General features: G+C 47.4%; 1 protein-coding gene across 1 annotated transcript; it reads right to left on the reverse strand.

The window, feature by feature from the left end:
* Positions 1 to 6657: 6657 nt before the first annotated feature.
* Positions 6658 to 17267, reverse strand: Rhou (ras homolog family member U). The gene is made up of 4 exons (XM_051201845.1): positions 16792 to 17267; positions 15404 to 15462; positions 9202 to 9606; positions 6658 to 8469 (listed from the first exon to the last, which is right to left on the reverse strand). Exons 1-4 carry the CDS (start codon positions 17060 to 17062, stop codon positions 8329 to 8331), a joined length of 876 nt encoding a protein of 291 aa, XP_051057802.1. The 5' UTR covers positions 17063 to 17267; the 3' UTR covers positions 6658 to 8328.
* Positions 17268 to 18066: the final 799 nt, after the last annotated feature.

Here is an 18066-nt window from a genome sequence, read left to right on the forward strand (position 1 = left end):
TTGGGCAAGTTTATGTGTAACCTCTGTTTCTAGGATGTGAAATGAGTTTCTATTTATTGTTGACTGTTACTTCATGTAAAGGAAATCCTAGCTCTGCCACTATCCAGCCATGGTTGAACTTGGACAAGAAACTCTCAAGTATCAGAAATAGAAACAAATGTATTTTTTTTTTTGAGAATCAAATAATAACAGAAAGCATAGTTGAGCACACACAAAAAACTGGTACACAAAGGTTATTATTATCACCGTGGATGGAGTCTGATCCTTAGGCCTGCCGGCTCCTGCTAAGTAAGAGGAAGCTACACCAGGTGGCTGTACCACATTCTCCCTAGCAACCCAGCCAGACTCTGATCAGGCAAGTATGATGCCTGGCTGCTCCTGCCCAACTTGACACTCTTCTGAATGGCAGCTGGGACTGCAGGCTTCCCTGAGGTTTGGTCGAGACCATCCAGTGTACATCATTTCCTGAGGTTCCTGCTAGCTTTCTTGCTTCCTCTCATCTTCCTCCCCAGACACCACCCCAACCTTTTAGTACATAAATCTTTGATGTCTCTCTCCCATTGCCTTGTTTCCTGGTGAGTAACATGTTCACATGGTGTAGTACCCAGTACATTTAGGAAAAGAGTAGAGAGCGATTAGGTGACTGCTCAACAAAGAAAGACCTGTGTAAGGGGAGAACGACGGAGGGACAGAAACAGACAGTCACAGACACACAGAATGAGGAGGCAAGAAGGAAAGGGGAAGAAGGAACTGGGGGACTACTCTAGTGTCTGCCTCTTCCCCCCCGACACACACACCTCCTCTGGCTTCCCTAGGTCTGAAAGCATCTAGCTGAAGCAATGACAGTTCCCAGCTGACTCCAACTGACCGAGTGCTCAACCAACCTGCCCCACACTCCGGCCAGCTCTGGCTTCTGCTCTCCCTGAATCTGTCAACTGTTAACAAGCATGAGATTTCCTCTCCAAGACCTCTTTCAGGTTCTGTCTTTTGTTTCACTTTCCCAGTTGTCCTTTGAGAAAACAGTTTTTTCATTGGGGAAACTCATGACCTCTGACCCATGTCCCTCTGACCTCCAGCTGCTCTGACTTGTCTCTTATCAGGGGCCTGAGCAGTGGAAGATGTTTGTGTCCCAGTTAAGCCTCTGGTACACAAAACAGGAGGAGTAAGGCCCTCCCTCCTACAGCTAAACCCAAAGCAGTGTGTAATTAAACAGCTTCATGGTAAAACGTTCATGCTTTTGTCTCAACGCTCAGTCTCAGTCTCTCTCTCTCTCTCTCTCTCTCTCACACACACACACACAACACACAGTGCCAGTGCCTGTTCTCCATGGTACCCTGCTTACCTGGCTTTCCAGTCCTGAACATCCCAAATCTCCTCGCTCTCATGTCTCTCTTGAAAGTCTCTGAGAGATTTGTTTGTTTGTTTATTGTTGTTTTCTCTGTCTCTGTCTCTCTCTGTCTCTGTCTCTCTCTCTCTCTCTCTCTCTCTCTCTATCTATCTTTCTTTCTTTCTTTTGACAGAGTTTCTCAGTGTAGCTCTGGAGTCTGTCCTGGAACTTGTTTTGTAGATCAGGCTGGCCTCAAACTCACAGAGATCCACCTGCCTCTGCTTCCTGAGTGCTGGAACTAAAGGCATGCGCCACCACCGACTGATGGCTTACTCAAGGTCGTTTCACAATTTGAAAGATCCACAGAGGTATCTTTTGCTGCTCAGCTGATTGCTAGCTGAGCTGGCAACCCCCAACAGCCATGAAACATTCCACTTTTCAGTCTGTCTCCTTGTCACAACTGGGAGCTGAGCTGACGTTCCAGGCAGCAGTCATGCTAATCTTGGAAAACTGCATCACGAATATTTGGCCAGCTCTAATGAACCAACTTCAACCACATCCTAACAGGTCATAAAGCCCTCAGGGTGGGGTAGAAAGCAAGGCCTCACAGCTGCCAGAAAAACCAGCTCCATCTTGCCCTGGGCACTTTGTCATGGTTGGTCTCCCTTGACGGTTCCTAGGGAAGCGTGGCCTCCAGATGGAGCCTTGTGGAATGTGCCTGTGTAGGGTACAGAAATTCTACACACAGATAGCCTGGAACTAAACTTTCTCACAGTGCTGGAACTGAGAAAATGGAGAAATGGAGTACAGTAAAATGTCAGTACAGTTCATTGAGCTGAACTGTCTTTTCCAGGAAACAAGGCCCAAATGTGGAGTCAGAGGATGGGGCCCTAGTTCCTTGTGCCCCAGAACAGCTACTCATCTGCTGTACAACTCCAGAGGTCCTAAGGCAACCCAGTACTGATTCTTCCCCACTCTTGCTTCCTGCACAAGGTGCCAAGCCTAGTATATGCTATACACTCTTTATATAAGAGAAGTTTCTTAGAATCTAAGGACTATGCCTGATGCAGCTTTCCCTGCTGGCGTGACTAATCTTGACAACTTGACTACATATACAATCAGCTAAAGTGTGGGGGGGCATGTCTGTGAGGGATTTTCTTGTTTGGCTCATTTGAAGTGGAAAAATCTACCCTAAAACTGGACCAGGCCATCTGATGGCAGCCCACTTAAAAGGACATGGAGGAAGGCTACTTTTGCTTTTTGCCTGCTTGTCCTCACTCTCACTGGCAAGCTCACCTGTCCTGTTGCTAAGACATTCCTTCACTGGTATTAGAACTGATACCAGTTAGGGGTTAAATATAGACTGGATACCAGCAGCTTCCTAGGAATCCTCTGGGACTCCAGCATAGAATTGGAACTGCCGACATCTAGTCTCCTGGGCTGAACACCTACCAGAAGAACAACCTTTGTGTTAGGAGACAGTTATTGTTGAACTGGCTGGCCCACAGCCTATAAGCACTCTAATCATATATATTCATTTGTTGTAACAGTTCTGTTCCTTTCAAGGACCCTGAAACACTCTTTTACCAGTGTTCACTTTAAATACCACCAACAGGAAGGTTATAAAAGCAAGCACAACAGACATCTGTAACATAGGCCTCTGGGACAAACACATGCCTCTGTTCACAAAGGATCTGTTCCCCACACATGGAGTGGCTGTGGGCAGCAGTCTTGCTTAGCACCTATGAGGAGCCTCCTCTGAGCAGGAGGGACCAGAGAACCAAGACTGTGATCTCTGGGGTCCTGTAGCTAGAACATCAAGCTTTTATAAAGACCATAGATCATTTGGCCAGAAGCAGCTTCATGAGCTGGTGTTCTTGGGCAACTGTCCCCTCAAAGAATTGGAAGGCAGTTTAGAAAGTGGCAGCAGATTTTTGATTTGGATGATGGAGGTCTGATTCCAACAGCTTCCTAACAATGATCTCATTTGTTTTGCTCTGTTGCTGTAACCAAATACCTGAGGCTGGTAACTTGTTAAAAAAAAAAAAAAAAAAAAAAAAAAGAGGAGGGAGGAGGTTCATTTCACTAACAGCTCTAGGAGTTCAAACATTGTTCAGGTCTGCTTGGCTTGAGAGAGGGCATCTTGGCTACTTTACTGAAAGAAGACATGGCATCACAGCAGGAGCTTGTGTTAAAGAGATATTGCATAGCAAGGCAAGAAGCCAGAGGAATGCAGGGGCCAGGCTTGTCTTGTGCTTTTACATCACCCCTACCAAGGTCCAGAAATTAAATTAATAAACTCCTCCCACTTTTCTCTTCTCTTCTCCTCTCCTCCCCCCCCTCTCCTCCTCTCCCTGCCTCTTCCTCTGCCTCTGCCTCTGCCTCTCCCCACCTCACACACATACCCAGTACTATCTTTTACAGCTTTTCAGTTTTATTTTGAAATTTCGAGTAGGGGTGGTGTAGTTTAAATTTCCCCTTTGCACATCCATGGGAAGAAACCCAAAGAGTGGGAAGCCATCACCAAGTGATGCTCAAGTGCTTCTGAACAGTGCAAGCAGCCAGTGGAGTTGTGTGGGCAGAGAAGTCTTGTGCAGGAGGGGGCAAAAAGGGGGCAAAAGAGAGGCTTCCAAATATCTATTCCGGAAACTAAATCCTGTAACCATGCAGGTCTCATTGCCAAAGGGACACAAGGCACAAGGTGGAAATGTCATCAGTTAACCTTCAGGTGATAAGCACCCAGAACTATCTCCAATGAACCCAGTGCCTTCATGACAAGAGTCCTGAGTGGCAAAGAATGAGGCAGAAACATCAGTGTTATGTGATTCCATGTAAGAATGGGATGGCTGGCCATCACTGGTTTCAAAAATGAGGAAGACACAAGCCATGAGGCAGGTAACCCAGAAACTACCATAGGAAACCTAACCCTACTGGCTAAACACTGTTGAGCTCTTTATTTCTTGAAGCGAGGTCCCATCAAATTACTAGCCTTTGAAACAATGAGGTATTTAGGCTTGGTTGTTTAAATGTTTGCAATGGATTTCTTACAGCAGCAACAGGAAACTCATACAGTGAATGAAGTTAAAAGTATTGCATGATGTCCCAGAGACATGGTTTGAAGTGAACTTCAAAGTCTGCCCCTCTTCTTAGAGATGGATGCCAGGCAAGTCTCATGCATCCTTCATATGCAGGTTAGGTCTTATTGTTGGGGCTGTGCACTGTTCCCAGATGAACAATAGGAACCAGAGGATAGTGGGAATGTGAGAATCTGCTCAGCCAGAGCTCCAGCCAATTGCACAATAGGAGAGAAGAGATAGTGCAGTCAAGGCTGGGAGTGAAGGTCATAGCATGACCTCACGCATGGCCTGCTCACTGACTTCTGAACCACTGCCTTTTTTTATATAGCCCAGGTCTAACTTCCCAAAGGTGACATTGTCCACAGTGAGATGGGTCCTCCCACATCAATCAAGAAAATGCCCCACTGACATGGCCACATGCCAATTCTGCAGCTGACATGCCCACTTTCCAGATTTTTCTAGTTTGTGTCAAGTTGACAAAAACTATGACAGAAACCAATAGTAGCCATCACTTCTGTGGAGTGCTGATGGGGAATTATGATGCGCAATGGAGGAGACAGTGTAGACCTTTGCTGAGGACTGGCCGTGCACTAACATCTCATATCTCTATGTAATTTATCATTTTCTTAGCCCCTTAGCAGGGGTTAGAGGGAAGTGGCATACCTGGGATTCAGGTGCAGAGCCCAGCCTCTTCCAAGCCATACTTGTTGTACTCAAGTTTTGATCAGCCTGGCCTCAGGATGTGACAGGTGTCTTTCTGCCTTGGACCCTTCCTGTCTTCTTTTCTACTAGAAATGGCTGTCTAGGTACTTCTCGTCACACCTTCTAGGTCATAAATCTTAAGATGCAGCTCTGACATCTACCCCAGCTGTGGACACACTGTCAACATGTTCCAGAAAGAAAGGGATTCACGTCCCTCTGGGCTGGAGTAAACCACGATGAGTAGATGCTGACGGCTGTGAAGCTCCTCTACCATTGGCCTCCTGGCCACCTGTGGAATGGGAGGGAGTCTGACTGCTTTGTGCAGAGCATTCCCAACCATCACGGTGGGATGTCCAGCTGGTGTTCACAAAGGTAGCAGCCTGCCGGGTGTAGCACAGCAGTCATCTGCTACTAGACAACTATACTAGTTAACCCTTTAAAAAAAGATTTTATTTTTAATTAGATGTATCACATGTGTCTGTGTATAATATGCACACATAAGTGCAGAAGTTTGCCGAGGCCAGAAGAGGGTGTCAGAGCCCCAACAGCTGGAGTCACAGGTGGTTGTAAGCCATCTGGCATGGTTGCTGGGAACCTAACTCTGGACCTCTGGCAGAGCAGCACATGCCCTTCACCACTGAGACATTTTTCTAGTCCAATGACATTTTATCTTGATTCTCCTTTGCTTGGGTTGAGAAGTGCCAAACTTAGTAAAGGACACTTTCTGGGTTTCCAGGAGGGATTAAGGGAAAAGACCTGCCCAACCCTGAATGTAGGCTTCAGTGTTCCATAGTTTGGGGTCCTGGATAAAAAAAAAGGGGGGGGGGAGAGAACCCTGCTAGCACACACATGTCCCCAGTCTGTGTTCTGGCCACCACAAGGTGAGTAGCTATTGCTTCAGGATCCTCAACCTTAACATTTTGCCTCATATCAGGCCCAGAATAGATGAACTCAGCTAGCAAAGGATTGTGAACTTTGAAACCCTGAGCTAATAGAAATTCTTCCAGTTGTTTATGTTGGGTATCATGTCACAAACAGGATGGTATATGTCCATTTTGAGTGGTCACTTCCCTAAAGTCACATCTCCTGGAGAGCTAGACATTCTTAATATCATGAGATCAACTTCCAGGATCATAAGGCACAGTGTTTTTGGCATCCTGGGATGCAGGTACCCAGGGTTTCAGCTGCACCATTGCAGGGTGATGGGATCTTGGCTTCTGCTCCCCTCCTTGTGCCTTATAGATCCCTGCCACTTGCCACCCCAAGTACTCATCCATAGACAGAAAGGTGAAGTGTTCACACATGAAGCTCTCAAGCCCTCAGGTCTCCCTCAACACTGAACACTCTCTGGAGTCTGGAGTCTGGCACACAGGAAGACCTGTGTAACCTGAACTTTCTGGTCCCAGTCATTGGGCCAACCCCAGAACCTCCAAGGACCTGTGTTGAATAAGTGTGATGCTAGATGCTTTCCCTAAACACAAGGATGCTTCCTTAACCTGTGACAGGCCAAGGCATGCCTGAGCTTCTCCTGACAGAACAGGCAAGATCAGCTATGTCCACAGGTCAGAGTTTATTTCATAGCAACTCATTTATAGCAATTTCAAGTACAAGATTCTGTCCAACATCTTCAACACATGAAAACAGAAAAGCACAAGTTGGTAAGGCACCTGCAGAGCGATGAGGCTCCCCTTTTGGCTTGAGACTTCTGGGTAACTGCTCACATGTCTGTTGAGCAGAAAATAAAGTTATCAAAACTTTGCTTGCACACATGATGAGGTGACAGTTTTGGAGCCTACGACAGTGTGTTTTTCAGGTGAGTTGGCTTACACTGAGAGTCAAGCTGAAGAGGCATGGCTACATACACAGCTCACAGAATCCTCCAGAGGCACCAAGCTGTACATTTGCCACTTTTCAGCTTCAAAGAAAACCAACTTTACATTTCACCCAGGCACATACTTTTAAAATTTCTCAGCCCAAATATCTATTTTCAAAAAGTAAAAATGCAGGAAAACCTCAAGTACAGTCAGACCTTATGACTCCATCGAATGTAGTAACATATTGAAAACTTGCAGGTCAGTGGCAACTACATTTGTGGCGTAAACAGTCCAGGGGTATCCATCCTAGAAGAAAGTGTCCAGACTTGGTCACACAGCATCCTTCATGCCACTTCCCAGTAGCCCAGAGGCTCAATAGTTCTAGCACAAAACGTCAAGTTTGTGTTCTAAATGCTCATTCCCTTGGTCTCCACTACATTTACTTTTATTATAACATTTATAATTAAATAACTCACTCTTCCCCACCCACCCTCTGTACACAGGGCAGTCAGAACCCCCACTTGGAGGCGGGCTCTCCAGACAGCCAAGCACATTAGGGTAGTAAGCTCAGTCACTAGGTCAGTTACAAGCATTTCCGTAAGTTAAGCAATGTTACCACTCAGGCCACAATGAAACACCTCAGGAAAAAGCGGCTGACCTCACTGGCACCATGCTGAAGGCTCAGTCACAAACAGTTCGTGTATTTTAGTGGTTCAGCAATTAGCCTTTTAACTTTAATAAAGGCAGGCTTGGGTCCTATTTACCAGCAGGAAGAAGTCTTTGACCTGATATACGTCCTGATGTTTTTTTTTTTCTATAGAAAAACATAAGGTTGATTATTTTTTTTAATATAAAAAAATTCATATAGAAAATTTTGTTACCAGGTGGCCACTTTGCTCACAGTAAACCAGAAGCTGTGATTCATTGTCTTCTGTGGCATCTTGGAAGTACCTACAACACCATAAAACAGCTCTCCCAACACTGGGCTGTCTTACAACAGTCAGCCAGAAGACCCTCACCTTAAAGGACAAGTGCCACAAACATGACTTTCTGGATGGCCGCCACCAAGAAGGTGCACATACCTCCCCCAGTACAATGCCTTCCTAGTCACAGGGCCCTGAAGGCACATCAAAAGTATGTTCATCCCACATTTTAAGATGGTCTCAAAAAATGTGTAAATGAAGATAAGATTCTACAAAATGATGTCTGTTCAGACAAATTTCAAGGAAAGGAAGGCATGCCCCACTAATATCTGCAACCATGCTTCTATGAGTCTCAAAGTTCCATCAGAAAACCACTCATCTGTGTGTATGTGTGCACACACACGTGTGTGTACACAGATGGACATTTCAACAGACTTAAGGTCCCACAATCGACTATGGCTTCTCTCAAAGAAGGTGCCTCGTTCTTACAAACAATGTGAGTGTGACAGCCTAAAGCCCCTAGACAAGAACTTCCTCTTGCTTTCATCACCAGGACACAGATGGCTCAGCATACAAACCAGTCCTGAAAGCAAAGAGCACTCTCTGATCCCAACATGAGTTGCTCCCTGAAAAAACGTTAGATCTGCACCTAGCACTTGCCTTCCAAGAGTTATTTCCGCCATTTTCATAGCAACATAACTGGTTATGTGATTAAGAGAAAATACATAACAAGCAAGTGTACTCTTCAGTCAGCACAATGCCAGGAGCCAGTGGCATGTTTTGGTTGTTTTAAAAAATCTTAAGCAAGTGAGTCTGAGTAAATGACAAGGGATGGGTATGAGGTCTTCAGACAGAAGCTTCTCTCCTTTTTCAGAGTTTTGCTTTTACAAAAGCAGGTATGGTTTGTGTGGTTTCAAAGCTGGGACTTACTCTCACCAAGTCTGGTGTGCATGTGTCAATCACTGAGCACTCAGTAGCCCTTAATCAGGAGAGAGTCACAGTCTCCTTTGTCCTGTGAGATGCAGCAGAAATTCTTGCCGACACCTAGCTTTGAAGAGCCCTTTGCATATGAAATATAAATTAATCCAGAGTTCTACAGCTGTAAGCTGCAGTTCTACAGCTTCCATAGTTATGAAAAAAAAATCTTAACTTCCAAGTTTCTCTAACATTTTGCATATGGATCTCAACCCTAACCTCACAGACAGGAAATTAAGGACAGAAAGGGGTTGCTTTGAGGGCTTGTCCTATGACCACACCCACATGTTGTAAAGAGTTGTTGCAGCTTAAATACCAGCTGTTTGCAAGGGTCAGGCCAGGCAGCAATACTTTCTCCACCACGATTTGGACAGGTCCCGCACCTTATCTGGGGTCCTGCTTTTAGACTTCTTTGGCTGTTGCTGGGAGTCTGAGTGCTGGATGCCAGCAACAATGGCAGCGTCAAACACCTCTTTGAGGTTCTTTTGAGTCAAGGCTGAGCATTCAATATAGGAGACAGCTTTGATTTCCTCAGCACATAGCTTTGCTGCCTCCTCAGGGACGGGCTTCTCTTTGCATTTGTCCAGTTCGATGAGCACTTTGACATCTTCTCTAAGGTCCGACTGTGTCCCAACCAGGATGATGGGGGTCTTAGGGCAGTGACACCGAATCTCCGGTACCCACTTCTCACTGACATTCTGGAAGGATGTGGGGCTCACCACACTGAAGCACAGCAGGAAGATGTCTGCATTGGTGTAGCAGAGGGGCCTCAGCTTGTCAAACTCATCCTGAAACCAAACAGTGCAAGCCATTACTTTGGTTAACTCTCACCACCTTAGTGAATGACCTTGAGGACCAGGGTAGTCACAAAAACCCTATCTTTTTACAGTGAGGAGCTAGTACCTCAGACTTGCCTGCCCTTGCACACAGGTGCAGCCTCTATAAGTTGAGGGACAGCATAGCCTTAACACTCCAAGTATGTTCTTTGTCTCCTCAGTGATCATGCCATATGCTACAGAAAGGAACTCAAAGCAAATGAGATCTTGCTTTTTCTGGCCTTTAGCTCTTTTTTAACTCTTCTAACTTGGCTATCTCATCCATGTTCGTACTCAAGAGCTGACAGGGTAAACTCTAGTAGTCTATTAATGGAACTCCCCTCTGAGATCCAGCCCTGCTCTGCCTGACCACAGCTGTGAAGGATGCCAATTCCTCCTGCCAGCCCCAGTCCACACAGTATAGAACTGTGGTTCTCAGAAACAAGAAATTCAGAAATGAAACTAGGGATCTGTGTAGGCCGTTATCAGTAGCAGTTTAAAGAACTGGTGCCTCACTGTCACCCACAGACACTGGCAATGCAGTCTTGTCCTGGCTGTATCTTCTTTCTTCCCTTTCTCTTACTTTTGTTCCTTCTTTCGTCTCTGCAAACGGCTGAGCTCCCGCTGTGCTTCAGACAGATAGTGTACTGTAGAATGAGCACAGCTGTCCCAGTGAGCACAGCTGTCCCAGGGTACAGAGACCTGGGGCAGGTAAAGGAACACGGATGGGCTGCAGTCTACCGACAGACTGTCCAAACACCAGACAAAACAGGCATGAGCCAGGCATCCATGTTAGCATCTCCTGTCAAACATCTTACAGAATGCTACCCCACCAGTTCCTGTTCACAGGGAACTCCAGCTCAGCCTCACCCCAGGAAAGCTTTCATATCATCTCACTCTTATCTGAAATGTGTCTGTGGGTCACATCTTCCAGCATCCAACACCGATGACTTTCCAAGGCAGGAAAAAGGCAAATGCTTTCAGTGTTTTCCATTACTCAGTTGGTGGGTTCCGATCACCCTATTTGCAGGCACATTATTCTCCAACTATGGCTGTCTGTGCTGGGTTTCTATTGCTGTGATAAACATCAGGACCAAAAACAGCACAGGGAGGAGAGGGTTTATTTGACTTTACAGCCTGCACTCCATCATCCAGGGAAATCAGGGCAGGGACCTGGAGGCAGGAACTGAGGTAGACACCATGGAGGAGTGCTGATTACTGGCTCGCTTAGCCTGCTTTCGTATAGCACACAGGACTATCAGCCCACTGTAACCTCATACAGTGAGCCAGCCTTCCCACATCCATCACTAAGAAAATATACCATAAGCTTGCCCACAGGCCAATCTGTCAGGGATGTGTATTATTTACTTTTCTATTGCTATTACAAAACACCATGGCCAAGGTAACTACAAAAAATAAAATACATACATACATACATACATACATACATACATAATTAGGCATTTAATTGAGCCTATGGTTTCAGAGGGCAAGTTTGAGTCCACAATGGCATAGCAAAGGCATGGTGGTAGGGATGGCTAAGAACTCATATCTTGATCCACAAGCAGGAAACAGAGGGAGCCCACTAAGAATGGCACTAGTCTTTTAAAACCTCAGTGTGTGTGTGTGTGTGTGTGTGTGTGTGTGTGTGTGTGTGTTTTGGCAGCAAGACACACCTCCTCTAGGAAGGCACACCTTCTAATCCTTCCCAAACATCTCCACCAATGGGAACCAAGTATTCAAACAAATGCACCTATCAGGGGAGGCAGAGGGGCTTTCCCATTCAAAGCACCTTAGGTTTCCTCTTCCCAAATGACTCAGTTCTGTATCAAGCTGACATAAAAACCAGCCAGCACAGGCTGCTTTCTCGGGTTTAAGGGAACCAAAATTAGTCATATTTGTATTAGACGTTCTTGGTCTGAGGGTCTATTTCCACTGTGGGTTAATAACAAAGTGGCCGCATAAGTCAACAATTAACGAGCTCAAGGGAGAACCCAGCAGCTGGGGGTGTCTCTGCCTCGGATGAGGTCCCTGTTATAATTTATTTAAAAAATGGTTGGGAAGAGGTCACACCGTACAACAGGGCACAGATGGGAGGTTCATTGGAAGAGGAGAGAGGAAGGGGCCAAAAGGCGACAGAGAAGGAGGCAGAGAAGGGGCAGAGACTGGCCCCTGGGGACAAGAGTGGCTGAAGAGATGTGAGATGGGCAACGTCCGCCTTTTATAAGGGAGTGTATTGCACAGGGGGTGCTCTTAGTGGCTGCAGTAGAGGACATATCCTGTCAGGACCCTAAGGGCAGGCCAGTACAGATGCCTGAATACTAACAGCGCCTATATGAGAGCTGAGAAAGAGCGGCTTCAGTTTCTTACTGCCAACTTTGTGCTGAAAGAGCAAACGTAGAAACATAAACCAAGTAACTGGGCCAGCTCACCAGCTCAGGGACTTTTCCACGAGCCACTCCTCCTTTTCTGGGCTTTGAGAAAGGAACATAACCCTGACCAGGCTCTGGCCATGCTGGGGATGAGACAGACATACAGGGACAAAGCAGTCACTCTGGCCATATCCTGGGGCTCACAATGGCTTACTGACCAGGCTTGGAGCATTGCTCTCCGAACCTCTGCGATTCTAGCTAGAAAGGTGAAACAGAAACAGTCCCTGTGCAGTGTGGACCAGAAACCCTTGAGATGTGCTATAGAGATGCAGCTGGAGCACACCCTCAAGCACACACCCAAGGTCAGGCCAGCATACATCTTTGCCAGGCCTGAAGTGTGAGCTCCGCAGAGAATGTTAAGGGAAGGACAGACACACACATACAGGGTTGTAGATCCTTCTAGTTGTGCCCTGTTTTCCCCCTCTTTTTAGCGTGAAGATTTTTTCCAAGTACACCATGGGTCAGGTGGAGAAGGCAGCAAAACACCTTTCCTTCAGCAACACTCTCTGCTCCCAGGCCAGCTACATTTCTTACAGTCACCTATCCATCTGTGCTCTATTTGCTCGTGGGACTATGAATCCAATGTTAAACGCCTACCACTGCCCCGACAGGGAAACTCAAAGGGAGCAGAAGTGAATTCTGGGTATGTTTGGGACAAGTGGAGCCACGCTGGAGTTCTGGCTCATTTAACAACCAGGGATGCCCATGCTCATGCCCAGCAGCCTGGGTAACCTGTATATCCATTCCTTCTCCTGAAAACAGGAAGAACTTTGACATGTAGGTGTCATGTCAGATCCCTCAACAGGTGGGCTGCAGATCCGGAGCAGGGAGGGCAGAACAGCTCTGACGGGCTCTGCTGCCATCAAAACAAGCACTTGCCTGTCCTGCCGGTATCTCTCTCGCCAGGCATGTGCTTCTAGAAAAGTCTTTGAAGCTGATTTGCTACAGATCTTTAGATGAACCCTGATGGTTACTTAGTGGCCTGTTTTCTGCCAGCTAGTCATCAGGCTAGAGGTACAGCACTCTCATGGAAAGCCTGCAGAGCCCAGGAGACCAATTTCCAAACAAGAGCGCAATGTTAAAGTCTTATCTCCTGATTATAATTTCCTGTGAAAATATTTCTAAGATGACTCTCACTTTTCCATATAAGTATTCTATATTTACTTCATTCCTTTCCCCCCAGCTCTACCCCTACCACCCCGACTCCACTCACTGTCCCCTCTCAAATTCATGGTCTTTTTCTTTAATTACTATTGTTGCATATACATATATGAAAATAAATATGTACATGCAATCTACTGAGTCCATTTGCTATTTCTTTTAAACAGGACATCACTGTATAGTGAGGTCCAGGCTAGCCTTGAACTCATAGCTCAAGGGCTACAAGATTAGCCCAGGCAGACCTAAAACTTGTGATCTTGCCTTTGGGTCCCAAATACTGGGATTACAGGCCTGAACTGGTACTCTCAGGAGATGATACAAAGGAAGCATTTAACTCCTTCTTAGAAATACTAAGTTGATTTTCCAATATATCCATTCTCTCTCAAAAATCCACAGGTCATGGCTTCCCCCCTGTACTGTGCTGTTTTCTTTGTGAGCTCCTGAGAACTGGTCTACAGAGTACAGTTCTACAGCAGTTAAGCCTACAGCTCTATGGACACTGATTCTTACACACTCTGGTTCATACATTAAACCACATGGAACTCTGAGGTATGCCAGAACCCAACTCAGAACTCATCTCCAAAGGAAATTCCACCTCCTTCAGAAGTAAAGAGGCAGGTAGAAATATCTGAGGGGTAGTACAGTGATTCCTGTACCAAAATCCTAGCAGCTCCTCACTGTGGTTGACAATGTCTGTGCCTTGGAGCTCAGGCTTCCTGCCTCTGTCTGTCCTCAGGGTGCCTACAGCTACTACACACTTCTGTCCATGTTCTGCAGATGGGAAAACCCAACCTTCTCACTTTGTGTAAAACAACTCAGACGGCATCATGCAAAAAAGAGGAAAGACCCGAGAAGACTGTCTTTTGGGCACTTTTTCCTTTGTTTGTATATTTTAAAAGGCAGGATCTCACATAGGCTAGACTGGCCTCAAATGCCCTACACAGCCAATGACTTGGAACTTCTGAACCTTTTGTCTTCACCTCTCAAGTGCTGAGATTACAGGTGTATAACCACCATGCCTGACATTTTTGTTTTTGAAATAGTGTCTTATGCCCTGGCTGGCCTTGAACTCATTACATAATCCAGGTTGGCTTTGAATGTGTGGCTATCCTTCTGATGCATCTTCCTGAGAGCTGGGATTGCAAGCATGAATTTTGGTGTTTCCTTCCCATATAATGAAATACTGATGGGATTTAGCTTTTCTCACTCACAGCAAAGGGGCTGAACAGCTTTCCCAGCTGGACTTCAACTCTCCTGCTGCAGTAATCACCATGATGATCCATTAAGACTGACTAGTCTTCTGTCTCCCTGAGGTCTAAGGAACAAACCAGACCTGAGTCCCAAATCTGCTATCTTAGAGTAGTGAATAACCCAAAGGCTCTGGCTTGGATGAGAAGTGGGGAACATAGGAAGGCCAGCTTCTTTATGAGCATGGATAGTCAGAAAAGTAAAAGGGACACACTTCTACCCCCTACACTTTGCCAGCTCCAGACATCATGGGGAGACAAGCTTGGGCATCTAAGTACTCAAAAGTACCACGTGACCTCAGTGGCTGGGATAGCTGTTGGGGTAGGTTTATTCCGCCCCAAAACAGTTCTGGGGAGCACTACGGAAACCCTACACACATGCCCTCTACATCACTGTCTGGCTTTCTCTTCTGGTGCTCTGCCCTCAAGACAAGAATGATCCTGCTCCAACTTAGAATTGGGGAGGAGAGATGCTAATATCCACTAACATAAGCTACAGTTTTTCCTTGAACAAACTTTTAATTATCTGGCTTACTAGTCTTGAATCAAGTAATTATAAAATATTAGGGGTTACTCTGAGGAATGATTACAAACCATTACTGTGTGTGTGTGTGTGTGTGTGTGTGTGTGTGTGTGTGTGTGTGTGTTTAGCAAAATCGAGAAAGTGAGAGGTATCAGAAAGTCCTGTGACAATAAGGGCAGTCTCTGCCCCTGCCTTCTCACCTCTTGCCCAGAACAGGCAGGCCCTGTTCGACTGGCCCAGAGGTGTCCTTCTTGGCCTCCTCGCCTCCCGCTATCAGCAGAGGAGTGGCAGCAGGGTGGGCCTGCTTCCCCAGGTTTCACAATGACCCAGTTACTAAGGGAATCACTTGGAACCCTTTAAAAGGCTGTTTCCTTTCCCAGTGCTGAGCTGTGTAACATGATACTGACCTGTCCTGCAGTGTCACAGAGTTGGAGTCTCACGGGTCGCCCATCTACTGACACCACAGCTTGGGAAGAAAAAAAAAAAAAAAAAAAGAGCAAAATGATTATCCGGACAGCTTTCATCCCTTCTGAAGATTGGCAACTCCTCTTCTGGTCCCTCTTAGAGAACTAAGAGCTTGGCTAAACCAAGAAGCCCATGGCAGGGGTTTTTATGTACAAATGTTTCAAGGTGGGGCTCACTCCCCACAGAGCACTGAGGCAGCAAAGTCCTGACCCCTGGAAGGTGCCCCGGAAGGCAAGTGTTTTCCTCTCAAGTCTGGAAGATTAATTTTCCTGTCACCCCTGTTTCAAAGGACCTAGAAACAACACAAGGTGGGGGATTAGGTTGGAACCAACCCTGCAGTTTTAAATCAGTGGAAACGCTCATAGATAATTCTGTTTTCTCTTAGGGAAAAAGTCTCCAGACTTCAGGGTTTATCATAAAACTCCAGCAGTTTGGAGAACTAGTGCAAACACAGGCGGCCTATCACCCTGTGTGTGGTAAAGGGCACTCCTCTCTGTCAGTTCAAAAAGAGGATTAAAAAGAAAAACTGGCAGAGGGAAGCCACACAGGTTTTCACCAGGCTCCAGAGATGGGGTGTGAGCAAGGACGCCCATCCAGGAAACTCATGGAGGTTTCAGTTTAAATTAGACAATTTGTCCCTTTCTGATAGCCTTCCTGGTTGTTTATAAATGTTTATGCTAGTGGTGTGTGTGTGTGTGGGGGGTTACCCCTGCACTTCTGGTTTATCCGTGTTTCTGAATAGAGACAATCAGGGTCTGGACTTGGAGAATGGAGGTCAGAGGTAACATTTTTAGGGACAAGGTCGTCACATTAGCTTCTGTGATGTTTAAAAACAACAACAAAAAACTTTGTCTTAAATTAAAAAAAAACTTTTTAAAAAATCAAAATAAAGGACTGTTTTACTTTTGTATCTTTGTATGATACATGAGCCCACCCGTGAGAACTTGCTGCAGCTAACGACAGGCTAGAAGGACTGGGCCAACCGTCAGAAACCGAGAAGGCAGGCGGGGCTCAGGCCAGCAGGCGCCGGGCTCAGAAGAAAGGAACGTTTTCGCAAGCCCAAGCCTTCTCCGGTGCGCCTGGCCGGTTCTCCCACGGAGCAATCCCGGTTGCTCCAGGCGGAGACCTCCTGGAAAGAAGCAGCCATGGAGGAGGGCGCAGGTGGGAAGAGCACCTGTGCAACAGCTCGTTCCTGAAACCCCGAGCAGGGTCGATCGGACACCCCGCCGCCGCCCCACTGTGCCGCTGCCTGGGGACCCGCGCTGCTCCACGCTCCCGGGCCGGGCTCCCGCACCTCCCAGCCCGAGGCCGCGCCCCGCTCTGCGCTCACCCGAGAAGTTATCGAAGGCCGTGGGGATGTACTCGGTGGGGTAGCCGTTGGTGGTGTAGCTGACCACCAGGCTGGTCTTGCCCACCGCGCCGTCGCCGACCAGCACGCACTTGACGCCGCGCCCCTCGGCGCCGCCCGCGCGTCCCCGGACCCCGGGCACCCCGGGCCCGCGCGCCCCGCGCCCCCCGCGCTCTCGGCGAGGCGGTACGGGCGGTGCCGCCGCCGGCTCGCAACGGGCGGGCAACGAGGGCCGGCCTTGCTGCGGAGCCATCGCGGGCGGCGGCCACGAGACCAGCTGCCACCGGCGGACAAAGGCGGCGCGAGGTCCGCACTCTGCTGGGCGACTGTGCCCGCGCGGCCGCGATGTGGCCGAGCCTGCTCCGCCGGGCTTCCCTGCGACACGGGCGGGCGGGGAAAGAGGCGGGTCCGGCGGCGCCTTCTTCAATCCGAGGCCACAGCGCCCCCGTCTGCGCGCCGCGCCTGTGTACTACGCCGGCGTCTCGAAACTGTAAGGCTGGCCGATCTGGCCCCGCCGCACCAACCCACGCGGACCCTGAGCTATCCCTGCCCCCTACTACGGGTCCTCATCTTTCCCAGACCTCCAGTCTCCTTCCAGCTCTCTCAGCTTCTCTTCCTCCTCTTGCTCCTCCAGTTTCCCCAGCCCCGCCATCTAATTCTTACTGTTTCCTCATCTCTCCTGGTCCTTTCTTCTCCCTCTGCTCCTCTCCCTTCTCCGGTAGCCCCCTATTCTTTTTCTTCTCCACAACCTCCTTCTTGCCCTGATCCCTGTTTCTTCGTCGTCGCCCTGTTCCTGCAGCTGCCCTTGCTCCTCACATAAGTGTCTTGGTTTGGGTGCTGTAGGCCCTGGCTGGCTCAGCAGCCCCTCAAACTGTCCAGGCAGTTTGTCCTCTTGATGAGCAGGACTTAAGTCTGATTACAGACAATTGCATGACTTTTATTTTAAAATCATTGGTTCTCATCCCCCCTCCTTTGTTAGTGCTCCCTCTTTTTGGCATGCATTCATGATCGAGCAGATTTCCTTACAGTCTTTAGTTAAGTGCAATTTTGGCTGCATTAGTATTCTCTAAAAAACAAATAGTCTGTTTATATTTTACCCTCCTTTCTCTGTCCTTTCTGTGCCTGGTCAGGGCTCTAATGCTCCTGATTTGCTTCCGGTGTAAGAAGAGCCTTATGCAGTTAACATTAATATTATTTTGCCAGTAGTAAAGACAAGTAGTAAAGACAAGAGCTAGTAAACATTGAGCCTTGTTATGT

The sequence above is a fragment of the Phodopus roborovskii genome, unplaced genomic scaffold (assembly GCF_943737965.1).
Source record: "Phodopus roborovskii unplaced genomic scaffold, PHOROB, whole genome shotgun sequence".
NCBI lineage: Eukaryota > Metazoa > Chordata > Mammalia > Rodentia > Cricetidae > Phodopus > Phodopus roborovskii.